General features: G+C 57.0%; 3 protein-coding genes across 8 annotated transcripts in view; 1 reads left to right on the top strand and 2 right to left on the bottom strand.

The window, feature by feature from the left end:
* Positions 1-402: 402 nt before the first annotated feature.
* Positions 403-6,127, bottom strand: LOC131764111 (laminin subunit beta-1-like). Its single transcript, XM_067044310.1, has 5 exons — positions 5,836-6,127; positions 5,285-5,516; positions 5,043-5,206; positions 1,447-1,703; positions 403-486 (listed from the first exon to the last, which is right to left on the bottom strand). Exons 1-5 carry the CDS (start codon positions 6,077-6,079, stop codon positions 478-480), a joined length of 906 nt encoding a protein of 301 aa, XP_066900411.1. The 5' UTR covers positions 6,080-6,127; the 3' UTR covers positions 403-477.
* Positions 6,128-10,594: 4,467 nt separating this feature from the next.
* CCDC71 (coiled-coil domain containing 71) overlaps positions 10,595-27,642 on the bottom strand; it is a 29,286-nt gene continuing 12,238 nt past the window's right edge. The window contains exons 1-3 of one of the 6 annotated variants that reach the window (XM_067044307.1): positions 21,690-22,146; positions 19,200-19,326; positions 10,595-15,886 (exon numbers count right to left, since the gene is read on the bottom strand). In XM_067044307.1, the coding sequence (XP_066900408.1) occupies positions 14,416-15,834 (1,419 nt within the window). In that variant the 5' untranslated portion in view covers positions 15,835-15,886; positions 19,200-19,326; positions 21,690-22,146 and the 3' untranslated portion in view covers positions 10,595-14,415. Of the gene's footprint in view, positions 16,252-16,362; positions 16,504-16,579; positions 16,603-17,879; positions 17,963-19,199; positions 19,327-21,689; positions 22,147-27,642 lie in introns of those variants that run through there. The other 5 variants (XM_067044306.1, XM_067044305.1, XM_059076300.2 and 2 more) reach the window with 5 other exon arrangements.
* Positions 21,810-26,938, top strand: KLHDC8B (kelch domain containing 8B). Its single transcript, XM_059076299.2, has 6 exons — positions 21,810-22,227; positions 23,150-23,659; positions 24,730-24,894; positions 25,218-25,442; positions 25,541-25,642; positions 26,080-26,938. Exons 2-6 carry the CDS (start codon positions 23,284-23,286, stop codon positions 26,274-26,276), a joined length of 1,065 nt encoding a protein of 354 aa, XP_058932282.1. The 5' UTR covers positions 21,810-22,227; positions 23,150-23,283; the 3' UTR covers positions 26,277-26,938.

Here is a 27,642-nt window from a genome sequence, read left to right as displayed (position 1 = left end):
GGATCTCAGGGAAAGAATGGGGATCACAGCAGCCTCTGAGCAAGAGGTGTGAGGGAGCTGAGGGGTATGGGTGGGGTATCACCTCCTGTACACTGGCTTCCAGACCTCGAAGTCTCTGTTTCACCACCTGCAGCCCTTGCTCTGCAGCCCTTGAATGAGTTCCTGCCTCAGCCAGCACTCCCTAAACATCCAGTGCTTGGTCCAGGGCCCTGGCTGTACCCTCCCTGAAGGACACAGATGATCAGTCAGTCCAGCATTCCTTTCCTCCCCAACCTCTGACCTCTACCTCCAGCCTCCTGGCCCTTCACCTGGTCTGCTGTGCCTGATGGAGAACACCTTCAGCTTTGGGCAGCTCCTGGCCTACGGCATCTGGCACAGGGAAGGCACCCTGGATCTGATCCAGCAGGAGGGCAATGCCCGCTGCCCCACCTTGGGGGAGGGGCACCGCCAGCGCATGGCATGCCACCAGCTCCACACTCACAGCATCTGTGGGGATGGATGTAGGGATCCTGGATGTGAACTCTGATCCCTGACCCAACGAACTTTGACCCTAATCTCTCACTGACCCTGCCTCTGACATGACTACACAGTGTGCTAGAGGCTTCCAAGAGCCAATTGTTAAATTTTCAGGAATTCTGTGAATCAGTTGTTAAAGGACAGGTAGACTGAAATCAGTCACGGTGGGGATTACTGACGCCATAGAAATTGACAAACACTACAAACCAGTTCCTCCTGACCCCCAGGCCCCACTTGTTAAACATTTATGAGCACACTAGTGCTCCCACCTGACCCCTGGTCAGCTGTGATGAGTATTCCTCTTTCTAGAAGGAGTATCATAGCAGTGTCCTGGATGCCCACCTGCCCCTGCCCCTGACCTCAGCTGTGAACAGACACAAAACAAGCAGACATGTATCCAAGAGGAAATGCTGGATGGGCTGCACAGTTGCTTGCATGTGAGCCATGGTGGCCACACCCCAGACCCCTTTGCATGACGCCACATCTCCCAGGCCTGGATTCCCGTGGAGCTTGCAGTGGCCTGGATTTGCTGTTTCTGGTAGGGGTGGGTCAGATGTGGAATATGTCTCTTGCAACCCCATGGCCAAGCCATGGTACCCTGTGACTCCCACCATGCTCTCCTCCACAGCCCCCATGGCTCTGTACCAGTCGCTGACACTGCTCCAAGTCTGTGACCACCATGTCCAGGCTATAGGAGGAGTTATGGGAGGTAACCAGAGCCCACTGGGAGGTAGGCAGGGTCCCAGGACAAGATGGAACACCACAGGGCACAGGAACATAGACCAACCGAGGTCCCCGACCCCTACATTCCTAGGGGATCCAGTGAGGAATGCATGTCCCAGCTCTCCCATTGCCCTACACACAGTTTACCCCTAGGAGAGAGTCCTCGCCTTGGCAAAGCCTCCCGCAGTGACCCATATCTCCACCTACCACTCCAGCTTTGACTAGGAGCTGCAGAAGCTGAGGGTGCAGCCTCTGGGCCCTGTGGACCAGCCCCTTCAATTTCAGCTGCCACACAGCTGTCCCTCTGGGCCGGCCCATCCCCCACAGCAGCTTCTCTGTCCACCGCCAGGCCTCCTGGGCCTGTCCCAGGATGCTGTCTGGTCCTCCAACTGTGGCCACGACCTGGGCTGTAAGCATGGCCTCTTGAGAAAGCAGGGCAGCTGAGCAGTCCTGGGCCTCAGCACCTGCAGAGGATAGGAACGATAGTCACAGGGTTGGCTCAGGGGTCCACTGGCAGGGTCAATCAGACTCCTGGGTCCCCCAGATATGTAAGCAAAGGCACCTGGTCCCTTCCTCCTGCCCCAGCCTACATCCCACAGTCACCTGCGGCCCACCTACCTACCTACTTGGCCTCACCTTGGGCTCCTGTGGCCTTCTTGAGTCAGGCCAAACCCTTGACACAGTCTAGCTCCTGGGATAATTCTTCCAGATGTTCACACTGCCCCCTAACCCATGGCTCTCTTTCTGCTACAACCTGTCCTTTGGCCCACAGTGTCTGGGTCAGTGTGGTTGTTTCCGGCCTGTGGGAGAATGGAGTATCAGCCTGGCTAGAGATGCCCTTTCCTTCTTGATCCCTCACTCAAGAAAACTCACCTCACTCCCAGACCCAGGACTCAGACAGGCCAACCCAAGACCCTCTGAATCCCTGACCCTGGGAGGCTAGCTGGAGACCTCCTTCCTACTGACCCCAGACCCCTTGCCTGAGTCCAGCTATCCATTCCATAAGTTGTCGTTGGGGCCCCACAGCGGGGGAAGGAGATTCCAGGAGTATCTGGGCCTGCTGGAGTACCCCCTTCAGGCCTGAAGGTGCCCCCAGCACCCCAGCCATGCATCCCCTGGTGTAAGGTGGCCACTTCATGGGCCACAGTGTCCGGCTGCAGCTGGAGCAGAGCCAGGTGTTGGTCCCAGGAGGTGAAACAGGGAGGGCAGGACGTGCAGTGTGGGAAGCCACCTCTGGAGCCACGGGCACATGCCTGGCACTTCAGCCCTGAGATGCCCTCTCTGCAGCAGCAGGTGCCTGTGTGTGGGTCACAGCTGGGTGAGATGGAGCCCTGGGGGTCACAGGCACAGGCTGTGGGGGAGAGAGGGTCAGGGTAGGGAGCAAGCAGCACTCACCCTAGCCTTGCTGCCAAGAAGCCTGAGGAGGAGAATGATCCTGTGTGAGTATGAGAGCCTCACCTAAGCCACTGCTCAGAGCAGCCGTGGGGGAACTTCCCTGGTGGTCCAGTGGGTAAGACTCCGCGCTCCCAATGCAGGGAGCCCGGATTCGATCCCCGGTTGGGGAACTAGATCTCGCATGCATGCTGCAACTAAGATCCCACATGCCACAACTAAAAAGATCCCACATGCTGCAACTAAGACTCAGCACAGCCAAAATAAATAAATAAATATTTTTTAAAAAAAGAGAACGGTCACGGGTACTGGCATCTACCCCAGCCAGAGAGGCCATACTGCATGGCAGCCTTTGGGCAGGAAAACGGCACAGGGCTCCAGGTGCTCTACAGCCCAGGCAGGGGTCAGTTAGTGTCAAGACTGGCAGGCGGGGTCAGGAAAGAACCACCCAATGTGTCTGCTCCGCAGGCCTACCCGACCTGGCCTTGCCAACACTCTTTCCCTACAGCTGTTTTCACAAGTATTTAAGTTTTGAAGAAAACAGCAATAAACACATGCTCTCCCTCAGGACAATCTGGTGGCTCCTCTGCCACCCCACAGGGAGGATCCCGTCAGGACAGCCTCACCCCTGGTGGTGGATTTTGTGAATGCCCTGCTCACCTCTGCACTCCCGCTCTGGGTCACCCCGGTACCCATCCTGATACCAGGAGCACGTGCGGCCCCCAAATCCTGCCTTGCAGGAGCACTGACCCATGACCTGAAGGAAGAGTGTGTGGCCAGTCTTCGGAAACAAAGAGCCTCCTCTGGGGGAGGGAGAAGGAAAGGAGAGCTCAGAGACAGCACACAGCACACAGCTGTTCCTGCCCAGGCAGCACTCATACCTGTGCTTGGCTGAGGGCTTCTCCCCTCCTGCTTCCTCTGGTCTGACCCCCTTGGCCGGCCCCCACCTTGTCCCTACATTGCCAGCCTCGCCTCTCACAGACCGGCCCTCTGGGTTCTCAACTCCTGACCTGCTCCTCTGTGTCCTGAGTGGAGCACCTCACTGTTTCGACACCCTCACCACCCGACTCCCACCCTCTCCTCACCACCCGACTCCCACCCTCTCCTCACCAAGGACTCGAGAACACACTTCAGACCTCATCTCATTCAGTCCCTGACATCTCTCCTCCTGGAAACACTCGCTTCCTACCGCGATCCATCCCTGCCTGCATCTCCCAATCCTCCCCCTCCGCCCGTGTCTCCTCTGTCTCCTTCCCAGATGCACCCGGCCCCACCAGTGCCACACTCATTCTGCTTCCCATGACCCACTCACAGTGCTTCACCTACACGCCAACATATGGTGGCACGCGAGGTCAGGCCCCTGTGGTCTCATGTCTGCTCATAGCTAATGTTGCACAAGAGCACACACAGCTGCTTGTAGCCACACACACCACTGCTGGTTATCACATTAACACTCACACTCACACCAGCCATAAATCACACCACAGGCACACACATTCCCTCACACCTGGCCACTGCCACATGCTATATGCGACAAGGGCTCACTCACTGGGTGATACACTGGTTGCAAAGTGTGTTGGGCACGGTGGCTGCAGGGCTCGCAGCCTCAGGCCCCCCCAGGTTCCAGAAGAGGGGGGCACAGCGGCTATAGTCCCCCCCCAGTGTGTGCGGGCAGCAGGGGCACTGCCAGCTGACCTGGTTGCAGAAGCAGGCTTCAGCCCCAGACAGGCACCTCGCAGGTACGGTGCCCCGGCAGCCACAGCCACAGCCCGGGGAGAGGAAGGGCTTGACGGGGTCTGAGGAAAGAGAACGCACCCCCCACCTTGGGATACCCTCACCCATCCCACTCACACACTCATGCCAGCAGCCCCCTTGGTGCAGGGCACTGCCTTGGAAGCCAGGCCCACAGTGGGCACAGCCAGGGCCATGGCTGTGGTGCAGACAGCACTGGCAGTGTCCACTGTGGGGGTCACAGGTGGCTGGATCACGGGATCAATATTGTTGTTGCACTGGCAGGGCTGGAATGGACTCCTTCTGGGGTCATCTCCTGGCCAAGGGTGCCCAAAGTAGCCCGAGGAACAGAGGTCGCAGCGGGGGCCTGGAGTGGATTGGGGTATGTGTGGGCTGTCTCAGTAGTGTTCCTGTACCTTTGGGGCCTCTGGGTCCCACTTAACCAGCCAAAAGGTCTGAGGTCCAGCCAGGAGGGCAGAGGACACAATATCTATATTATGACCCTTGGCTTACAAGTTCCATGACTATAATTCCTCAAGAATGGGAACTTCTTGAGGAGAGGAGCGCACCCTGCAGCTCAAACACACAGGTGACACTGGCAAAGATTTGCCTCGTGGACCTGATGGGATTGTGTACAAGTGAGCAGGGCCATGGGTTTGTCACTGGCAACCATGCCTCACCTGCATAGCCAGGTGCACAGAGACACAGGACACATCCACTGGTGCTGTCCACATGGCAGGAAGTCCCATGAGAGATGCCTGAGCCAGGGTGCCCAGGACAGAGGCAGGGCCGGCACTGCTGGCCTGAGCCCAGGGTGGGGTCTCCGTAGTAGCCATCCAAGCACCTGGGGGCAGGAGCACATGGAATGGGGCCTAGTCCACTCCTCATGATCCCTCCCCAACCCTTCCAGTGGCAGCCTCACCTCTCACAGTGCTGGCCCATTGTGGCCCCGTGGCAGTCCTGGCAGACTCCTGTGAGTGGATAGCACAACTCAGCAGCTCCATTGCAGGCACAGGTTTGGCAGCATGGGAAGCCCCACCAGCCATAGGGGCAGTGGTCACAGCAGTGACCAGCAAGGCCTGCCCGACATGGGCACTGCCCGTTCACAGGGTTACAAATGGCATTGGTGGCACTCTTGGTGTGGCAGCAGCACTCTGTGGGAAATGACAGGGCAATCAAGCCCTAGAGAAAGGAGATGGCTGGTCCTAGACCCCACACCCACTGGCCCTGAGGCCTCACCACAGCAGCCAGTGGGCCGGAAGCCATATGTTCCACCTGCAGTGGTCACAGGTACGACCAACAATGTTAGGGTGGCAGCGGCACTGCCCACCCAGCAGGGCACACTCGGTGCTCAGTGAAACCTGGGGGTGGCACTCACATGCTGCCAGGAGAAAGGGTAAGATCAGATGAATCTCATGGTACCTCCTGCAACCCCTATCCTTCAGCCCCCTCAAGCCAGGGCCACACACTCACCAAGGCCACCCCCCTTGAACAGGGCAGAGATGCTGCAGGCAAGGCGGGCACAGGCCTCAGGCATAGTGCTGGAGAGGCTCATCCTCACTGCCTTGATGCAGTCTGCCTTGTGGAGCTCCTGCAAGTGCCCTGTGGCCCCAGGGTCCACAGAGCTCAGTCCAGGCAACCCTTTCACCTGTGGCAGGAGCACAACCAAGTAGGAAGGTAGAGGGTGGAGGGCAGTGGGTAGTGAACCCAGCCCCATTCACTAACATTTACAATGGAACTTCTATACGTTGGCCGTCACAGCCCCTTCCCGCCCCTTTCCTGTTTCTCTTTTGATTCTGTTTCTCCTTCCTCTCCAGTAGCCCTGATCTAGTCCAGGCAATGCCACCTCTCACTCAGAATCATTGAAGTAGCTTCCCTCTAACAATCCATCCTCCCCATGTCTCTTCCCTGCTCAAATCCCTTCCAGGGCTCCCCATTTCCCCAGGATAAGCCCTTCGCCTGGCCCACAAGTTCCTGTGAGGTCTGGCACCTGCCAGTCTCACCTTCTATCCTTGCAAACTCTTTTTTTTTTTTTTTTTTTTGGCCACACCTTGTGGCTTGTGGGATCTTAGCTCCCCAACCAGGGATCGAACCTGCGCCCTCGGCAGTGAAACCACAGAGTCCTAACCACTGGACCACCAGGGAATTCCCATCACCGTCTATCCTTGGCATGTGCTTTTCCCCTGCCTGATTCCCCCTCCCTACACTCTCCACCTATCTCAATCCTCTTGGTACAACTCTTAGGTCTCACAACGCCCTGTCCCCTGAGCCCACTGCATCCATATTGTCCTGCTAATTTGTGTCTCCACCCAGATGTGGGGTGGAATCCCTAGGATCTCACCGAATCCAGAAGGATGGTGCCCCCCTCCCAGGTCTCCACACCCCCTTGGTCTGCCATAGCCACAGGGTCATGGAGTAGCGTTTTCCAGGTTCAAAGCAGAAAAGTCTGGATAGAAACACAGCTCTGCAGGGACGGGGGAGAGGAGTCAGGGTGGGGTAAGGAGGTCATGATCATGTGGTCCGAGGAATGCCCCATTTCCACTGTGCAGATATGGGGTCCAACATTTCATCATACCACCAATGGAAAAAGACCAACTTCTTAAACACTGCCCTGTTTTAAATTAGGTCCCTGTTTTGATTGTTCTATGACATGATGGTATTCCATATTGGGAGGTTTCTACTTTGTTTGGGTACTGCTTTGAATGTGTTGGCTACATAACAGTGTCTTGGTATTTTGGGGGTCATGGGGTCTAGCCTACCTGTGTACCTGGGTCAAGGCCACCTGGAACAGCTGCTCTAAGGGCAGCAGATGGGCACAGTGGGTACTGCTGGGCTGGGATTGAGCACGGACCCTGACTAATGCCTACTACTCTTCAGGTGCCTAGGGTTAGGGGTCAGTGGTCATAGAGCTGCCCCTACCTACCACCCAGCACCACCCATCCACCTGCCTGGCACCCACGTTACTGACCTGGGTCTCATAGCGTAGGACAATGTCACACTCCGGGGCAGAAGGCGCTATGGGTGCCAGAAGAGAGAGGCCAGCCCCATTAACCACACGTGCAAAGCCAGTCCAGAGTGCACAGCCAGCTCCCTGATGCAGGGGCAGGGGCTCCTTTGGGGCCTGGATGTGAGACACTGACTCCCAGGTCCGGACCACTCCAGGACCTAGGACCCTCAGGATTTAGGTTCCCATTCTTCTAAGACCCCAGGGACTCACAGCCCCAGGGCTTGGGCCCATCCCTACTAAGACCTAGTGGCCTGTGACCCAACCCTGTTCCTCACACTCCTTACCTTGGGCAACTGGTATTTGTAACGGGCTCACCTGGCAGGGTGGAGGCACATCAAGGGACACATTGTCTCTGAAGTCGGGGCCTCAGCCAACCAGAGGAGGTCCCTGGGGCTTGTGTACAGTGGGGAGGAGAAGGCTCAGGGGCTCCCTGGGGGCAAGCCAGGTGTCAGTGTCCCCCCACACTGTCCTGGGTGAGGATTTTTTTTTGTCAGCGCTGTGCAGCTTGTGGGATCCTACTTCCCCAAGCAGGGGTCAAACCCTCGCCCGAGGCAGTGAGAGCTGGGAGTCCTAACAACAGAACTGCCAGGGAATTCCCTGTCCTGGGAGTATGGGCTGCATCCAAGACACCAAACTTCTGACTATGCTGATGCTGCCTCACTTGGACCTGCCTCACCTTCCTAACTCTGTCTGGCCTCTTCTTCCAACTAGCTCTCTCTGGACACTCTCTCCCTCCCCTGAGCACCAAGGTGTGAGCCTTGATTTCCTCCTGCCCCTGCCCTTCCTGGACACTCACAGGCAGCTGGGGGTCAGCAGGCTGGAAGCCCAGACCAAGCTCAGCTTCAGCAGTGGCCTGGTCGAGTGCAGCACAGAAGGACCCAGACAAGCGTTCACGGCAGTGGAGACGGAGGTGGGGACGGCAGAGGCAGATGCCCTCTCCTGCAGAACACCTGAGCCAGCATAGGGGTGGGGACAGGACAGAGTCAACTCCCAATTCTTGTCCCTTGACCTGGACCCCCAGTCCCTGCCTTGTACCTGTTGCTGTAGGCACCCCCAAAGTCACAGTCACAGGGCCGACAGCCTAGAGAGTCACTACTCAGACCCCAGAAGTTGGGCTATAAGAGAGAGTAGGTGGGTGGAGGAAGGACAGGAAGACCTGGGCAAGGAGAGGAGGGTCAGGAGCCTGGAAGGCCATATGCTGGGACTGCTCATTGCAGGAAGAAGCGAGCGTGAGTCCAGGGCTTGAATGCTCTTCTGCCTCTGGCTGAGAAGTGGAGAGGAGACCATGGTGTACTCCTGCACGGCTTCTTGGAGGGGAGGTAAGAGGTAAGAAGATGAGGTCACAGCCAGGGCTAAAATAAAAGTTAAACAAAGGATTTGTAATGTTCAAGGAGAGGCAAGAAGGGGATACACTGAGTGTCCCTTCAAACACTTTTGCTGTGAAACACCTTTAAATTCAGTGCATAATACTGTTGTAACTTCTTTAAATGCTTTTCTTTCTTTTGTTCCCAAAGCTCCCACCTGAGGGCATGTGCTGCTTCAGCTAGCCAAGGTGGCACTGACTCTAGTGACCAGGTCAGGAAGTGGCAACAACCCACCAGCAAGGCTTAGTCTGCAGTCACACTGATTACAACCTTGTACTTGTCAGCTTCTAGAAGCTCAGCACCCAAAATCAAGGTCAAATCAGAAGACGGGTCAAGCCTCACCAGACAACGGCTGCAGTCCCATCCGGAGACAAAGCGTTTGCAGTGATAGGCACCACTGGAGAGATCACAGGCATGAGTGCCAGGGACACAGCCCCGGGGATTGCACCTGCAGGCGAAGGTACAGGGCTGTCAGGGTGCTAATGAGACTGCTGCAGGGGTAGGTAAGTGCATGCATTATTAGGGCAGTAATTGGGGGCAGAGCGAGGAGGACCTGGGGGTGGGGGTCCACTCTGAGGGTCACTCACACTGGCAGCCCTTTGACTGCGAGAGGCTCAGGCCGTAGTGACCAGGCCAGAGGAGTCACAGCGCTGGCCCCACACGTGAACTTTGCAGCGATACTGCCCAGAGAGGAGGCCCGAGGTTTCATCTGTGTGGGCATCACACAAACCCCTTTCCAGGGCACCCAAAGGGTTGCAGTCACAGGCTAGATCAGGGGTCAGAAGTGCGGACAGAGTCAGGTCAGAGGTCACCACTGAAAGTGAAGGAACAGGGTCAGAATTAGAATTGGGAGTTGGAGGGCTCACATTTGCAGGAATGAAGGGAGCAGGGACCCTCCCTGGGATCTCGGTGGAAGAAGGGCTGGCAGAGCTCACAGTGGCACCCAGCTGTGTTGTGTTGACATGCATCACACACACCTCCACTCACCTTGCCAGATGCGAGATACAGGGCCATGTCAAAGTGACAACTGCAGACATGCCCATGACACTCACATTCTGGAGCAGAACAAGGAAGGTGGATATGGAGTGGGCTGGCCTGGCAGGCATGGGGGTGCCCAGGCTCTGCTGCCTGCCATGGGTGGTCCTGGTGCAGGTCCTGGCAGTGCTCACAGTGGGTACCAGCTCTGTGGTGGCAGCAGACACAAAGGCCATGCACCTGGCAGGGAGGAGGGCAAGACGAGTCTGCCCCGGTCCCCCAGCTTGCCCTCCCACCAGCCACAGGATGCCCCTCCTATGGTACTCACCATGCCTTCCACATTGGGTGGGACCCTGGGTGCAGGCCTGCACGCAGAGGCATGGCCATAGCACAGGCAGCTGCCTTGGACCACAAGCTCAGAGGGCATAGTAGTAGAAGGGGTGTCCCTTGAGGCCCCCCTGGGGCCTGTCACCCAGTGTGTGCAATTTGAAGTTCACACGGAGGTTAGTCACACGCAGGAGCTCTGGAGACAGATCGAGAGCCCTCAGGTACACTGGTTGTTACCCCTCTATGGCTGAGATAGAGAAGGAATTGGGGTGGAGTCTCTCCCCTCTCTACATCATTGCGGCCACTTCCTCCAGCACCCATGCTGTAGGACTCTCTCATCCCTGCTCCCCTGATTATACCATTTTAGGATGACCAGAGCCTAATGGTAATTATCCCACCTCTGCACTACTCCAGACCTGATATCACCCCGGAGCTGAGACCTGCACATCCCACTGCTTCCTGGACACCCCTTTCTGGTATCTCTAGATATTGGAAACCTGCTTCCCCAAGGCAGTAAAGGATTCCAGTCCCCAGCCCGTCATTAGAAATCAGCTTATGATCCAGCCAAACCACATAAGGTATGTTTATTTATTGACTGCCTTTCTCATTTTTATGTCAGCTCCAAGATAGATAACTTGTCTATCTGCTCCCCACTGAGCAAGGCCCAGAAGATGCCTGGCACACAGTGGGGCTCCATGGGCACTTGTTAAATGTACACATGGATGGAAAGATGGGTCCATGGCTCCTCTTGCTCCTCACAGCTTAAGTCAGCTACCAAGATGAGGCCACCTCCTGTATCTCTTTGCCAGAGCTCCCCTTTCTCTTGATCTGAGGAACACACAGCAGCTGCTCTAGGCCCTAGTAAGGCGGGGGGCGTGTGTGCGTGTGCTCAGGGTAAGTAGTTGGTAACAATCGAAGTCAAGGTGGGTGGAAAGCGTAGAATGTAGAGAAAAAGCTACTTCAGGGTTTGTCCTCCTGCTCTGGTACTCTCCTGGCCTGGCTCTGGGCTGCCCTGCTGGGTTATGATTATGTATGTCTCTCTTGTCCTTTAACAAGACTTGTTTTACAAGGAAGCGGTCACACCCAGAGACGCCCTGGCGCCACCTAGAGGCAGCTTCAGGAACGCAGGGTACCAATGAAGGCCAGGGTGATGAATCAAAGTGGGGAGGGCAGACAGGGGACCGTGATGGGGAACAGTGACGGAGGCTCACAAAGGGGAGTGTTATGAGGTACAGTGTGATAGGAGCAGAGGTGGGGGGCAAAGATTGGGCTGGCATGGCCAGCAGTGATGAGGACCACAATGGGGCCTCACAAAAGAATTCAGTGATGGGGCAGAGATAAGGGACAGAGGTGAAAACTGCTACCCATGCCAGCCCCTATGCACTGGGCACAGGTATGGGGAACATGGGACAGGAATGGGGAGCCGTAACAGGGACCATAATGCAGCAGAGCTGGAAAACAATCCTTGGGGGACTGGGCTGGTTTGCCTGCCACACTGCCTCGCGGGTACATATACCCAGGCAGGAACTCACCTCCCACCAGTGAGTATCTGGTTTTCCCAACAAAGGAGTACAGGACTGGCTGTGGGGATAATTACCCTGAACCTTGGTATTATTGGGGTTCTCCACCAGAATGGCTGGATCCAGAACTTTGAAATTACCTAAGAAGCAAGCCTGAGCCTCTGGCTTCATCCCAGGGCCCAACCCCCCTTCCTCAGGCCCTGACCTCTCCCTCAGTGGAAGGCTCGATGTCTTGAGTAATGCTGCTCACAGATGAGGCCACTGACTCTGTGGTGAGGGACAAGAGGAATCCCAGGAAAGAGGCCTAAGCAGTTGTGGGCAAAGTAGCAGTACATGTGCCAGAAGTGGCCATGGTCCACTGAGAGCTCAAGGAGCAGAGCCAGAATGTCTGGGGACAGGAGGGGGTCCTTGGGTCACCAGGGGCAAACATCATCGGTGGCCATCAGGTCAGCAGGCAGAGAATAAGCTTTCAGTCTCGGGCACTGGGTCACCTTGAAAGTCATGATGAGGTGGGTAAAGTAAAAGGCATCTTTTAGGTCCAGCTGGTGACATTCTCAACACCTGTAACCACAAGGGCTGGTCAGTGGCCAGGCCTTGACCCTGATCCCAGCCCTGCACACATGGGCACACAAGGACCCTCACCACGTTCTGCTTGCCACCAGGTCTTTTTGCCGCCAGGACCACTCTGGGAGATCACATTCTCAATGCCATGGCTTTTCCAGTCCTGAGAGTCACAAAAGAAGCAATTCTCAGCATCCTGGAGGAGTGCCCAATGAGACTGACTAGGCAGGAGGTGCCTGGTCGGTCACAACTCCCTCCAAAATTTCACAGCACAGGCCTCTCCCTCTGGCCCTTGTCAATGACCTGAACTCCCACAGGTGCTGAACCTGCCCAAGAAAATCCAAGATGCCATCTCCAGAGCCCGTACCCTCCTCCCTACCTGTAGGTTACTGACAATGCAGTAGAGTTCAGGGCCATGGAGGCCACAGGTGGATGAGGTTTGAAGGCTCTGGCCACAGCCAATAATCAGGTTGCTGGTAGGCGGGTAGCAGCTGCCGCCTGAGCAGCCGGGTGGAGGAAGTTTGTCTGGCACCTCATGGGCAGTTGTTCTGGGAGCCTGGACTGGGAGGGGCAGGGTCTGAGTATATTGATCCTAGGGGTACGCCCTCCAACTCACCCCATCCCACAGGGAGGCCCGATGATTTCCTCTCCCCCTCCAGATGGCTCTCAGGTAAAAAGACCACCTCTAACCATCGGTAGCAGCAGAGCTGAAAGGAGGGGTTAGCCTGGCTGGGGGTCCTGGGTGGTTGGAGCTAGAATCAGGCCCGAGAGAATACAGAGTGTGCCCCCCTAGCTGGGGTGCCCTTGAGGATCTGAGTGTGGCCCTCAGGTCCTTCCCCATATTCACATGGTAGATGAACTCAAGGATGCCAGAGGCAAGGAGCATGCAGGGTTGTGGAGTCATGGTGCAGCTGGGAGAAGGGGGGGTGGTCCCCAGAGCCTGGGAAACCAAGAGAGGCCGTGTCCAGGGAAAGGATATTAATAGCAGTCACCAGATGCAGAAGAAACGTGGGGAGGGGGGCACCAAGCAGAGCTTCTCTACAGATCCACCATCCAACGCAGCTGGTGCTGGTGTGGCCAGGTTTCAGACTAACCCTCAGAGACAGAAAAGATCCAATTCTCATTCAAATGAGGCTTCCACCCCTAGCTCTGAAAGGCTGTTCATCTCCAGGAGTCTCTGGGGAATGTATCCCCCGCCCCGCCAGCCCCAGCCATTGCCTTTCAGGCTGGGCAGACAGTGAAGACTGGCAGATGGGCAGGGAGCTAGTTTTGTTCAGGGCTCAGGGCCCTGTACCCTCTCCAAAGCAGGAAGAACCAATAATGTCTGAACATACAGGGCCCTGTTGGAAGACATGCTGAGGCTGGACCTGGGAATAGAGAACTTGGAACCCAGGCAGAAAGCACTGAGAGGCAGTGTGGAAACTCTCCAGGCTCAGAGACCACAGCACTCCACCCATCCAATATAATTCCTTGGTCAGTGAGGGGACTCTGTGGCCCTACAACACAGAGCCACCCTGGCCCGACTCAAGCCCCAACCCCTTGCCACCAACTGGGGAAGTCGACGATAGTCCCTCTCCTGAAAGAAGCAGAGGAAAGAATAGGCAGAAGTACTTCAGCCGATTTAGGCCCCGCCCTGCCCCAGACAAGCCCACACAAAGCTCCAAGGTTTCAGCCAGAGTAGACTGGAAGACAAGGCCAGGCTGTCTGCACCGCCCCTTCCCTGGCCTAAAAACCTGCAGGCTGCAAGTTTCCCCACAGAGCCACCTATTGTCCTCCTCCAAGGGAGCATCTGGATAACCAACCAGGGCAGCCCCAAGGGGAGGTGTCCCACCTTAGAGTGGCTCTGCCCCTGCCCTCAGGGGCCCGGAGGCTGCCCTTCATTCACATCCATGACCTTCCCTGGGCTACCAGGACCCTCTCTGGCATTCCTGTTCCTGGGGCTACCTTTCCTAAACACTCAAGCTGGCCTACCAGCAGTCACACCCACACAAAAAGACCATGGAATGTGGGCAGGGAGACTGGAAGGTGGAAAGGTATAAAACGTGATAGATGGAATAGTGGACATACAACTTGAAGAGTAACAAGTCACAGTGCATCGCGCCATGAGACAACCCCTCCCACCCGTCCACCCCACCCCACCCCACATCCTCCAGTCTCTGAAAGGAGGCCGGTGGCTCTCAGGGCCCTGGAGAGGCACCCAGAGTCCTTAGGGTTGTGGAATCCATGGGCATTGCACACTGTGCCACTGGCCACACAGACAACTGGGCTCAGTTCCCCCGAACGTTGCTACGTGAAGGAATCAGGGTGTTGAGTATGGCAGCAATGGCTGAAGTCGTATTACAGGGGAAAGGTTCACACGGAGGATCCGTTGAGCCTGCTGCCGCACCTCATCATCTGAGGACTGCCTGTCCACCTTGATGGCCCGGAATTTCAGCAGCTTTGCCGTTCCAGGTCCTAGCCATACCTTAGAGGATTGGGGGCCAAGCCGTGTTCTCTTCTGGGGAGGAAGATCCTTTGCCTCCTCAGTCCTTTTCCTCTTCTGTCCCACAGTCTCAGGGCAGTTTTTCCGGCCCCTCCTTGCAGTCCTGGCTTTAACAGACCTTTTTGGCCTGCCCCTGGCCCTGGGCTGGGTCCGAGCCACCTTGGCCTTAACCCGCACTGCCTTGACCTTGGCCCTGGCCCGCACTGCCTTGGCCTTGGCCCTGGACCGCACTGCCTTGGCCTTGGCCCTGGCCCGCACTGCCTTGGCTTTGGCCTTGGCCCGCACTGCCTTGGCCTTGGCCTTGATCCGTGCTGCCTTGGCTTTTGCCCGGGCCTTGGCAGCTTTGGCTTGTGTTCGAGCCACCTTGCCCTGGGCACGGGTAGCTTTGGCCTGGGCTGTTTTGGTGCCCAGAGCACAGCCACCTTTCATTCGTGGGCCACTGAGGGAACCAGAGGCTTTGTAGGTCTTGCTCTGGGGCCCAGTGCCTTGTCGGGGTCCAGCCCTGGGGCCTCTTCGAGTCAGACATTTGGGGCCCTTGCTTGTGGCTTTTCTGGGAGCTTTGGGCTGGGAATTCTCCAGCCTCTTCCCTGGACCCTTCCGCAGCTTCAGGGGAGAGTCTGCAAGTGAGAGCTGCAGTGACTGTGCCTTGTGCTTGGCACCCAAGCATGGCATGGGAGTCTTGAGTGGAACCAGGGCCTCAAGGACAACAGAGAGCCGCATGGCAGGGTAGACACCTGGATAAAGGTGGGTGGGAAAGCCCACTGCTGCACCACGGGCACGGCTGGCACTTGACTGCTTCAGGGAGCTCAGTAGCAGGTTGGTGGTAGCATGCTTGGCGAGGGCTGGTGTGGATGCTTTGGCCAGCCTGCCAGACAGTGGCATGGGGAGCAGCGTGGCCCGGCCTGCAGGCAGCCGCATGGCAGTTCGGGGAGCACTGGCTGGAGGTGATGTGGCAGCTGGGGTGGGGGCACGAGCTTGAAGCTTTGTCTGGCTTGGGGGGTTGGCTGTGCACGAACTATAGCCATAGACATCACCGCTGCGCAGGATGGTAGGTTGGAAGCCATCATCCCGCAGGCCCTGCAGGAAAGCCACAAGCTGGGCCTCAGTGGCACTGAGATCCTGGCTCATGGGGTTAAAGACAAGCAGCGCTTCCTCCAGGGCCTTCTTGCCTGCCGTGGAGATCCGCGACCAGGAGTGCACAGCTTTCTCCTCCACATGCTGCACCACCACGCTCATGGCATTAGGCACTGCAGATCTGCCTGGGTATCCGCAAACCAGCGCTTGGCACCTCCAAGGCAAGAGGAAAAGAGTCAATAAGAATGGCACCGAGATAGGGGCCAGGACCGGTAGATAGGTCAATCAGGGCCAGCATTCTTCACAATAACATCTATTGACACAGAGGGGCCTGGCCAGAGTAAGCCACTCCTTGGGGCAAAACCCTGGTCTTCTCCACCTATCATGGTGGAGAATGGGGGGGGTAGAGGTGGGGGACTCATATGGGTCAGAGGCAGCTTCTTCAGGATACATGCCCGTAAGCTCATCAGAGCCATCCAACCTGCTGATGGGCCCCTGGAAAGATTTGGGCTTGGCCAAATTCCTAGTAGTAGACTCAACACTGGGAATACAGGCAAATATCTCTGTCTTCCAGGAGCCCTGTACAGAAGGCAAAACAGAGATACCCTCAAGGTTCTTGGGAATGCACAGTGGCACACAGCTCAGTTTGCCAATGAGTAAGGGAAGGATTCCCGGGGGAGGAATACTCACGTGGGACATGAATGATGAATAGGGAAGGACCAGATGGAGATGGAGCAAAAAGGGCAACAGCCAACGCAATGGCTCCAAAGTGAGAAGGAGTAAGGCAAACTTGGTGTGACTGGAATGTGTGGTCAGGGCTGGGAGGTCTAGCTGGAAAAACAGGGGACAGCAGGGCAATACAAGCTTTGAATGTTCCTTGAATGCTGGCCAAAGGGCCCAGACTTACATCCAAAGTCCATGACCATCTCTGTTCCTACAGGTGCTGCTGTTCAGGTGCCCAGGGGTGGACCTCCCTGCCCACCAGAAGTTCTGCTTTCAGAGTTCCCAGACAGTCCACTCAGAGGTCCAATTCCTAGCACTAGAGCCATGGAGACCAACCCCAGGGAAAAAGCCAGACTCTCCTTCAACAGAAACTAAAAAGATAATGAGTAGCAGGTACTAATAACATATCTTTAGGCAATCAGGCAGCCTGGGGCCAGGCAGCCAGACCAAGAGCCCAAGATCTGGGAGCCAATGACTCTGAGTAAGATGGTTAATAAAGTGGACTCTAGAGATTTGAACTGTCCTAACTAGGGCTTGGAAGCAGACTTTGGTACAGCCCATTTAGAGCTGGGTCTGGGAAGACCCAAGTTCTCCCAGCCTTCTCTTTGAAAGCTGTAGGCCATCAATCATGACTAACATCTAGTCTAACCCATCACTGAGGGGTCCCAGAGACAGCTCCGAAGATGCACAGGAGAATTAAAAGATCAGCAGGGATCAGGCAAGTCCCTGGGGCCAAGAGGTGAGTCTGTGCAGCTTCTTCCTCCCCCTAGTGGAGCAGAAGTTTTCAGAATTCCCTGGAGGAAGTGCCCTGGGGCTCTTTGTTTGGAAACATTCTTGGATCCTCAGGTGTCTTCCTCAGGCACTTCCCCTCTCCAGAAACCACTCTCCAAGTACAGTCCTTACACATGACTTTAGTTCTTTTATTTTTTTCCCAAGGGGTGTAGTTCCCAGGGCTGTGAACTGTACAATAAGGAGAGGCCTGTTACCTCCAGGCACAGATATTGGGGGTATATCGGGGGCTCTTCCGCTCAGGTCGGCCTGGGCCCTTGGGAGGGGTCTCCTGGGCTTTCCAAGAGGCTCTGGAAAAGAGACTGCAGCCCGACCCCTGACTTCCCTTCACAAGTGTCCCCGGGGCCGGCCGGGGAAGCTGATGAAAGATGCGGGACGGAAGCGGCCCTATCCAAGCGGAACTGGGGTGGGGGCAGATCAGGGCCCTCAGGCTTGGAGTCCGCGTCCCTGAGACCCAAGCCGACGGTAGGAGCGGGGGGCCTTAGAGGAAGCGAAATGCACGGGGCAGGCGGTGGGAGCGCGACCGGGTCGCACAGCCCCAGGGTGGGGTCTTTGGGCACGGGGTGGGGGTTGGGGGTCTCGGCCTGGCCGGCGGAGGGCGCTGGTCCCGAAGGAGCCGGCCGCCCGGCCCATCCGCCCTGCCGTCTCGCGGACGACCCTTCCGCGGCGTGGCTAGGCCCACAGCCCCAACCTACCGGCGCCGCCGCGGGGACCCAGGACGCGCCGCTGCGCCGCCTCCGCTGCTCCAACATGGCCGCCTGCTGCGCACCGGAAGTGCGCCACGCTTCCGCTTCCGGGACCTGGCCCGCCCTAATGACCCTTGACCCTCCGAGACCCCGTTTCCCCAAAAGTCTGTGGGCTAGACAAGCGGGAACCAGAGAAGACTTCTTGGAAGAGGTGGCAGAGGGGACCGTTCTAAACCCTTGCGGGCCTGTGCAGGAGTGTGAGGGGCAGAGACACTTTCGGCCGCTGCCCCAGGAAGGACTGCACCAGACTAGCATTGGATTAGGGGCCCATCTGACACTTTCTCTGAGAGGCTTGATGGTGGAATGACATGTGGGAGGGATTTTTGGCAAGGTCCAAGCTATCCTTCACCCTTTTAGTCCTCCCGCAGCCACTGACAAGGCCCACCTCTGTCCCAGGTGCCTGAACAGGGGGTGAAAGAGGAGTGTGCCCTGCCTGAGAGTGTCCCTCAGGAGCCTCTTTGTACCTCCTCTGAAGGCAGCAGGCCTTCCCCTGTTCCTGAGAGTGGGCCCACTGCACGTGGTATGAAAGTCTGGTTTGCACACATTTATTGCAAATAAGCCCAAAGCTAGGCATGTCCAATCTGAGAGTCCCAGCATACCAGTGTGGGCCTGAGTGTACTTGCTTAGGAGCATGCCCACAGGTGTGGTGGGAGGACCCTGGTCCAGCCTCAGCTCCCTCAGTGGCAGGAAGCCCTCCCTAAAGTCTTAACTCTTCCCCAAATCCCTGCTCTTTGGCCTAAGAGATTGGGACTTCTTTCCACCTGTACAGTCTTTCCACATGTACCCTGGGGCCAGCAGAGGGATGGTGGTTACAGGGTTCACTACCCAAGCAGCATCAGATGAGAGGATATAGGTAAAAATTAACCCTAGGAGTCTAAAGGGTCAGAATGGTCTCTATTGCTCTGACCAAAGGCACTTCTTGGTCAAGGGCCCCCAACTCCAGGTTGGGAGTCAACCTGGAAGTCCTGGTTTCGTGGATGAGATGGTGGGGGCATCTGTACTTGGGTTAGAGCTGAGCTAAGAGGCAAAAATATTGTCATAACTCTTGGACCTGACATGTACAGTGGTACAAATTTGGTAGCTGGGGGGCAGGTGGAAGCCTATGGGCAGTCACAGAGTGTGACTGGATGCTTCATTTGGAGACTGGTTGATAGCCCTCCTCACACCCCATAAAACCCTAGGATCCTCTACCTGATCTATGCTTCCCTGCCTCTACAGAGGGGTCTGGGCACCCCTAGAGAGAAACACTCACCCCACCCTAGGCCTCACCTTGTGCACCTGAGCTTCTCAGGGCCTCAGCCCTGGTGGTGGGATCCTCAATGCCTTTAAGCATAGCCACGATGTCCAGCAGGAAATGCAAACTCTCCTGTTCCTCTGGGGTCAATGCTTCTGGCCCCTTGTATTGGTAGAGAGAAGGGAAAGATGGGGTCTCAAGGGCCAGGGTCTCGGGGTTGCAATCAGGAAGTCCCACCTTAGCACTCCCAGTCCCCAACTGTGGGTGAGCCCCATCTCTGCCCCATCCATGGTTGAGGATTAGTTGTTCACTCTTAGGACCAATCCAGCCTCATCTTCTGCCCAAGCTGTCTTCTACAGCTTCTCTAAAGCCAGCAGTGTTGGCCCCCTGTTTGCAGGTGGGGCCAGGCCTGTGTAAACAGAAGCCACTTCCATGAAGAAGCAGAGCCCAGCCTCCAGGGATGATATGGGCCTAGATGTGTCCTGGAAAGAGGATACCTCTCTGGTGATGTCCAGCCTAGAGGTCAGCGCAAAGTGGAGGACAAAAAAAGGTAGGTCCATCCCTAGTCTGTGTCCCTTCAACACATTAGAACTGTGGGGATGATATGGGTTCAGGGAAATGGTCTGGGGTACCTAGCTTCCTGAGGGGAGGCTGATCCTTTTGGCTCTTCGTACCCAGTATGTCCCAGATTGAACTCTCTGGGATCATTCATCAGGGCCAAGTCTGACTTGACCTGGACTTTGGTGGATGCTGCCCATCCCAGGCATAACTGGGATCAGATGAGATGAGGTTGGAGAGACCGCAGGGCTGTCCCAGGATCCAGCCCTTCTTCTCCATTTGGCATCTTTTATATCCCTTAGTGATGGACCCTAGACCTGTATCCACCTGAGCAGAGAAACCTGGTGAAGATCTAGATGTGAGTGAGACCAATGGCCTTGGAAGGATCACCCCAGGAGGGAGTCTATGTGCCAGGGAGAAAAGCCAAGGCTGGGTCTTGAGGAGCCACTTTCTGGGGAGGGAGAGGAAGCAGGGCCTGTAAAAGCCTCCGAGGGGCAGGACAAGCAGCAGGAGGCAGCCAAGGTCACAAGGGTGGGTGAGGCTTTGAAGAGCCTAGAAAGATTTCAGTTGAGAAAAAGACCATAGCCCCCCCCCCGCCCTGTTTTAGCTATATGGTGTTCTGTGGTGACTTTGGCAATACCAAGTTTTGGGGAGCAGTGGTAGCACATATAAGATGGCCAACACCAAGGCAATGGAAACTGTGAGAGAAGATGACTTCAAGAGTTTGACTGGAAGGAAGGGGACAATGGAAGGACTTGGGGTGCTGGGAGGTATCTAAAAGCAGGAGGCTTATATGTGCTTAATTACTGGAAAGGAGAGAGGAAGGGGCCTGGAAAGGGAATAGTGGGAAATGTGAGGGGGTCTGCAGGACAGTGTGAATACCCTATGGAGGAAGGTACCAGTGACTGGCCTAAGTGAGGAGCATGTTGGGGGCAGAGTGGAGTGGGAGGATGGAAGCCTTCTAGCCAGGATCTGCAACTAGCCTTGGCACCATTTCCATGCGGGCCATCTAACTCCATCTGCCAGCCCCTGAAAGGGACTGAAGACTCTCTCTCTGGTCAGAAGGCTCGGCCCACACTCTAGGCTGGCCAGAAGTCAGGCAGGCTAGGGTATTCATGTCTCCAGGTTGCTCTCAACCCATGACTGATGGAGATTTGAGAATGAATACCTTAGCATTCCCTTGCTTTGATGGGAACAATAATGTGAGGCCCATGTTCTACAATGGCTCCCAGAGTCCCCAGCAGGATTTGGTCCTTGTTGCCCACAGTGGGAACTTGTTTGATACACACCCCTTTATTGGCTGCTTTCCCTGTCTCCTTGCCACTTCTCTACTGGTGCTTCCTGTCCTCATCTCCCACATTAACTATATGCACTTGTATCTCAGTCTCCAGGTGTGCTTCTGGAGAAAGTGAGGCAGACGCTGTCCACGAAAGAGGGACAAATGGTAGCAAGCACAAACAATCACGAGGACTTCTTCTCATAGGTGACCACTGACCTGTACAAATGGGCCCCTAGCTGACAGACTTAGCCAGTACTCTTAATGCTCAGAAGATAGGATGGGCCCGGGTCTGGGTCTGAGGTAGGTCTGCCTCTGTCACACCAACTTGTTCTCTCATGACCCCGGAGTTGGCTAGAGGCAGGCCCAGAACCCTAAAGATGGACAGTCACAAAGTGCCTTGGGTCCCAGAGTAGCCCAGGCCTCAGGCCCTGCAGAATAAGCCCAGAGTTGACCTGCCTGGGAGGTCCCCTGGCCTCTGACTCTTCATCACCTGCTCTGTTACCCTCCGCCACAAAAATTGCCCCCACCCATGCCTGTGGAAGGGCCTGTCAAGTACGCAGGCTGGCACTTTCTGCTCCTCCACCTCCTGCTATCCTCAATGTGCACCACAGAACCTGTTCTGTGCCCTCATCCGTGCTTGGGGAAGGGCGACCGAGCCATTGCCCCCACCAAAAGGCCCAGGACATACCCTAAGAGGCCTCCAGGGGGCGCCACCGCGAAGCCTGTCGTGGGCTCTTCGGAGCGCAGCGGTGGTGGGCAGGCGCCCGCTTCAAGCCCCCAGGTTCTGCTGGCCCGCCCCTTCGCCGGTGCTCCCAGGCTGGGTCCTGCTGAGAACGGCCCCCACCATACACGTGTCGTGCGGCCTACCGCTGCTTCCTTTCTCCCCCAGTCTGAGGTCGGACCCCAAATCCTGGGCAGGCCCAGTGTCCACATGTCCGTCTGTCTGTTCACCGGTTTGCGTGTGACCATGGGTCGGCGCGCCCTGCTCCGGCCACGGCAGGTGCGGGGTTAAAGCAGGGGGGAGGTTTTCCCGAGTCGGGAGGGGGGACGAGGGGCGGACCCTGTCCAGCCCCGCCCCGCGCCGGAGAAGAGCCGGAGCCCCGCCAGAGCCCCGCCAGATCCCCGCCGGAGCCCCGCCGGAGCCCGGCCTCAGACCCAGCCAGAGCAGGTACCAGCGGAACCGGAACCGCGGACCCTGCGCCCCGGCGGCGCCGGAGCCCCGGCCGGTGAGTCCCGCGGGAGCCGCGCTCAGGGGAAGTTTAGGGCGCGGGGTGTAGAGCCCCAAGCGCGCTCGCCCGGACCCGCCCCCCCTTCTGCGAGCTGGAAGTTTGGGGCCAGGAGGCCCTCGCGCCAGGGGTCCCAGGAGCGTGGCCCCCGCGGGAAAGGAGAAGCCAGGGAACTTGGAATCTGTGAAGTCCAGCTGCCCATTCCTGCTGGCAACGCCCTGTACTCTGGGAACCTAGAGTCCAGTGCTTGTGGGTTCCCAAAAATCATCCCCCTCCCCGTTCCAGACACCAAGAAGGCAGGCCTCTGGGGACTTGGCATGGGCAAACCCCTGAGGGTAGATCTTGAGGGGAAGTGTGGGACTCTGGCCTCCAGCCCCTCCCCTCCCAGTCTCAAACACCCTGATCTTGGCCTTTGCTGGTGGGAATGGATGCACTCCATGGAATGGCTCCAAAAGGAGTTTTAAGGATACCCTGGAGTCTGATCCCTGGCAGCAGTTTGGAGACCCTGATGGTTGCCCAGAGCACGCTGGAAGCCACTAAGGGGGAGGGTACAGTAAAACTCCACTGATGCAGAGCACCAGGGTGAGGGTTGTTGAGGGAAAGGGAAGGGGGTTAGGGTGGAAAGTCCTATCCTAGTCACCTTACCTTCCACCTAGACCTAGATTCAACCGGGGAGCAACTAGGTGAGGGCAAGGTATGGAAGGAGAATCCCTCAAGCCCCATGGGAAGTCGGGAAGTTGCCTGGGTAACTGGGGGACTGCCCTCCTTCCCACTCTAGGAGGGCCTCCACATCAGTGTGCTAGGCAGTGGAGGTGTGTCCGCCCTCCACTTTTCCCACCAGCAATTTTTGGCCAGGCTGCTCATCTGTACCCTGAGGGGCTGGTCACTGGCTCTGACCCTTTGTTTTCCCTCTTTTCTCTAGGTGAAAGCAAAGTCCTTGGACTGGCCCCACACTCCCTTGTAGCCCCAGTAGAGTCAAGATGCTGCCCCATCATGCCCTTCAGTGAGGCCTGCAGCCTGAGCAGATAGCATGGCCTGCCACTGGAGGTGAACACCATGGCTACAGGAGGTGGCCGGGCCTTTGCTTGGCAGGTGTTCCCACCCATGCCCACCTGCCGGGTATATGGTACAGTGGCATACCAGGATGGGCACCTGCTAGTGTTGGGGGGTTGTGGCCGGGCTGGACTGCCTCTGGACACTGCTGAGACATTGGACATGGCCTCACATACGTGGCTGGCACTGGCACCCCTGCCCACTGCCCGAGCTGGTGCGGCTGCTGTGGTATTGGGCAAGCAGGTGCTAGTGGTGGGCGGTGTGGATGAGGGCCAGAGCCCGGTAGCTGCTGTGGAGGCCTTCCTGGCTGACGAGGGCCGCTGGGAGCGTCGGGCCACCCTCCCTCAGGCAGCCATGGGGGTTGCGACTGTGGAGAGAGGTGAGTGGCCTCCCAAGGAAGGTCCCTCAGGTGCCCCAACACCCTCCATTCTTTCCTGACTTGGTCCCTTACCTTCAGAGATTGGGCAAGAGCTGTAAATTTTGCCTGGGTGCCCTGGACATGGCTTTGTTTCTTGTACCCTTCCCTACCTAGATCTGAGCTGGGCTAGCAGCAGCCTAAACTGCCTTTTCCAGCTGTGAGGTGGGAGTCAGAGCCCAGGCTAGCTGCCAGCATGATGGGAGGCCCAAGCCACCTCCCTGCCCCATTCCTCCTTTCTAAGAGACAAGGAGGGGTGGCCCAATGACTCCCACAGTTATAAATAGTCTGGGAGAGGGGGATGGGAGCAGGGCCTTGGCTCAGAGCCCAGGCAAGTGCTTAAATTCCTTACGCCACACAAACAAACCATGGAGACTGAGATGGACAAAAGCCAAGCTGGCCTGGAGGCAGTTGCCATGGAAGCCCCTAGCTGACTGGCTGTCTGCCCAAGGCCCCCAGACATGCCCCCAGCTGACCCTGAGGGTATAACAGGGCAAGAAGCTACTCTAGTGAAAGGGCAGGGTACAGAAGTGCTGGCAGAAGGCTTGTGGACAGTACCCCCATCCTGCAGCCCCAAGCTCCTCTCCCAGCCCCCCAGCTGATCCCCAGAGCCCCCTCCCCAGTTTGAGCTCCATGCTGAACAGATCTCCATATGGCCCCCACCCCTGGCTTAAACCATCCCCCACCCTCCTTCCCCCATGAGAGTCCCTACATTGTGGCCTCCAGGTCTGACCACTGGTCCTGCTTGGATGCCAGACTTGGTTGCCATAGCGTCTCCAGGGAGACAGAGACGGCTTATAGGCTTATAATTAGATTGGCTGCCTCCTGCTCTTCACTTGAAGGGGCCCTGGCCAGAGTGGGAATCCTAGCTCTCCCAGCCCCCACTCCAGGCAGGCAGGAGGGATTCTGCTGCCAGGGAGGGGTACCATAAATAGGTGTGTCCTAAGCCACCTCCAGGCCTGACCAGGGCAGTTGTCAGGGTGGAGTGCTGTGGCCAGGCCCAGGGATAGTCTGTATTACTCTTTTCTCTGCAGATGGTATGGTGTATGCACTGGGGGGAATGGGCCCTGACACAACCCCCCAGGCCCAGGTTCGGGTGTATGAACCCCGCCGGGACTGCTGGTTTTCGCTGCCCTCGATGCCCACACCCTGCTATGGGGCCTCCACCTTCCTGAACGGGAACAAGATCTATGTCCTGGGTAAGGACCTGGGGATGTGGAAAATTGGCTTGAAGTCCAAATAGGTTGGTTGGGATCAAGCTTAGTCTGGGATGGTGGGACAAGAGAAGTTTTGTTGATTTGAGCCAGGGTTGCTCTGAGGCTCTGACCTCTGGTGGTCCTGCTGAGGCTGGAAAACCAAACCCCAGTGCTTAAGGATCTTTGGGGTTGATCTGTGCTCTGGTGTGCACACAGCTGGGTATGGGTAGCTGGGGTGGGTAGTGGTAAAGGCTTAGCAACGTGGTAAAGGAAGAGCCTGCCAGGCCCCCTGGGCTGCCTCCCAGGTGCCCCAATTCCATTGGCAGGGGGCCGCCAGGGCAAGCTCCCAGTGACTGCTTTTGAGGCCTTTGATCTGGAGGCCCGTACCTGGACCCGACACCCAAGCCTGCCCAGCCGCCGGGCCTTTGCCGGCTGTGCGATGGCCGAAGGCAGCGTCTTTAGCCTGGGTGGCCTGCAGCAGCCCGGGCCCCACAATTTCTACTCCCGCCCACACTTTGTCAACACTGTGGAGATGTTCGACCTGGAGCATGGTGAGCAGTGGCTGGTCTGGGCTATTCTCCCACTCTCCATGGGATGGAGGGGTGCAGTGTGTGTGAGGGGGCTAGATCTGACTTCCCCTCCCCTGCAGGGTCCTGGACCAAGCTGCCCCGCAGCCTGCGCATGAGGGATAAGAGGGCCGACTTTGTGGTTGGCTCACTTGGGGACCACATCGTGGCCATTGGGGGCCTTGGTGAGTCTCTGTGGGGCTAGGGATAGGAGGGGAGCCCAAGACAGGAAAGAGTAGCCCCCGGCGTGAGCACCACCTCCTGACCTTCTCTAGGTACTCCAGGGGTCAGGGCTTTGTGAGCTTCCCTTTCCCAATCTGTAAAACAATCGGTGGGTGGTCTGCCTGGCTCAGCTTTTGGGGTGTCTCTCAGCACCTAACTGTGGGTTCTGTACCAGCAGGGGCCTAGGAGATAAAAACAGGATAAATGACCACTGAATGAATGGAGAAATAGAAATGTGAATGAATAAATGAATGAGTGACGAAATGGGGGCAATGAGTAGCAAGGCTTGGATAGCCCATCCTGGGGTAATGCATGCTGGGCCACGCTCTGGGCTCAGGGAGCAAAAGAGCTGGAGCCCCTGCAGCCTGTGCCCTTTACAACATCTGTCTTCTTCCTGCAGGAAACCAGCCGTGCCCTCTGGGCTCTGTGGAAGGCTTCAGCCTTGCGCGGCGGCGCTGGGAGGCACTGCCTGCCATGCCCACGGCCCGCTGCTCCTGTTCTAGTCTGCAGGCTGGGCCCCGGCTGTTTGCCATCGGAGGTGTGGCCCAGGGTCCCAGTCAAGCTGTGGAGGCACTGTGTCTGCGTGATGGGGTCTGAATGCCTGATGGGACCTGTCCACTGGAGCAGTTCAGTGCCAGAAGCAGATGTCTGTTGTTCCTTTCGCTGCTGAGAAAGCTCACTGTGGCTCTGTGGGATGAGGGAGGCACAGGGTGGGGCACTTGAGACACGGTGTCTGGGCCTTGGGGGTGGCCTTCATCTTTAGCAAAGGACACACGTACCTTTATACCCACCTTTACTCCCATTCATTCATGGACCATGCCCAGCTCCACCCTTGCTCTGGAACCTACTGGGCCCTCTGTCCAACTGGGAAGTTGGGGAGGGCAGACCTGGCCTCCTGCCACACAGGTCAGTGCCTACCTGGAGTTGATCAGGCCCTCCCCAATGGCTGTTCCTGAAAAATCCTAGTTGTCAGCCTGCCTTGAAGGCCCTTGTGGACTCAGAAGAGGTCAGAGAGGGTGGGAACACAGAGTGGTACAGGAGTGGATGTGGGGACCTCTAGAGGGCCAGAAGAATGGTGGCTTTGGGCCCTTTACACTTCTGGCTGTGTGACCTTGGGCAAGTCATTTCACCTCTCTGTGCCTCAGCATCCTCATCTATAAATGGGGATCTCTGAAACCTTCCTGCCCTACCTACCTCACAGGGCTGTTGTGAGGATCCAGGGAGTTCAGATGTGGAAGTAAAAGTGCTGCTAAATCTGGCTTATGGCCTCTGGTGTGGACTCCTGTGTTGCCCCTGAGCCCCTGGCCCTCAACTTTCTCAGGGAATGAGGGTCTAGAGGAGCCTTTAGGATCTGGCTTCTGCCCCCAAAGTGTCCTGGTGTCTTAGCCCCACTTAAGCTTCAGTTTTCTGTTGGTGACATAAGATGACCCCGATCCCCTATTGCCCTGGCCGTTAGACGGCACTCACAGCAAGACCATAGAAGAGCTCAGAAAACTGCAACAAAATACCGTAGGATCAGGATGACCTCGAGAGTCACATCACACAGCATCCTCAAAGCCTCTGCTCACCTCCGGTGGCGGGGGCGGGGGGGGGGTGTCCAGTGGGGGCTGTTCCCTCTGTCTCAGCTGTGGTGAAACTGTCTCTTAGGCATGACTGTGTTGCCACTTACCAGACCCCTACAGGCAGTGGCCTCCCAGAAAAAGCAAAGCTGCCAGCCCTTGCCTCCTCCTCCAGTCTTTGCTGCCTACTAGTATGGGCCATTGACTCTGCTTTCCCTGCAGCATACTGATTGCAAGGGGTTCACAGTTGAGTTTGTGGCAAGAACGAATTTGGGGTCCTGGAACCCACCTGCTGTGGCAAAGGTAACACTCCTGGACCATTAGCCTCCTGCAGGCCTTACCTCTTCTCACTCACTGGCAACACTCCCCAGGCAGCACCTCCCCCAACCAGCACAAGGCTCCAT

The sequence above is a fragment of the Kogia breviceps genome, chromosome 10 (genome assembly GCF_026419965.1).
Source record: "Kogia breviceps isolate mKogBre1 chromosome 10, mKogBre1 haplotype 1, whole genome shotgun sequence".
NCBI lineage: Eukaryota > Metazoa > Chordata > Mammalia > Artiodactyla > Physeteridae > Kogia > Kogia breviceps.
The sequence above is the reverse complement of the archived record's forward strand: the minus strand, read 5'-3'. Positions and strand labels throughout refer to the sequence as shown.

What these genes read in the sequence shown, in the direction of transcription:
- LOC131764111 (XM_067044310.1), bottom strand. Translation starts at nt 6,079, where the DNA reads ATGGGGCTGGGTTCACTACCCACTGCCCTCCACCCTCTACCTTCCTAC. An exon ending in GTTCAAGGGGGGTGGCCTTG is followed by an intron (nt 5,517 to 5,835) that starts GTGAGTGTGTGG and finishes CATTTCCCACAG; the next exon opens with AGTGCTGCTGCCACACCAAG. An exon ending in ATGGGCCAGCACTGTGAGAG is followed by an intron (nt 5,207 to 5,284) that starts GTGAGGCTGCCA and finishes TCCTGCCCCCAG; the next exon opens with GTGCTTGGATGGCTACTACG.
- KLHDC8B (XM_059076299.2), top strand. Translation starts at nt 23,284, where the DNA reads ATGGCTACAGGAGGTGGCCGGGCCTTTGCTTGGCAGGTGTTCCCACCC. An exon ending in GAACAAGATCTATGTCCTGG is followed by an intron (nt 24,895 to 25,217) that starts GTAAGGACCTGG and finishes TTCCATTGGCAG; the next exon opens with GGGGCCGCCAGGGCAAGCTC. An exon ending in CGTGGCCATTGGGGGCCTTG is followed by an intron (nt 25,643 to 26,079) that starts GTGAGTCTCTGT and finishes TTCTTCCTGCAG; the next exon opens with GAAACCAGCCGTGCCCTCTG.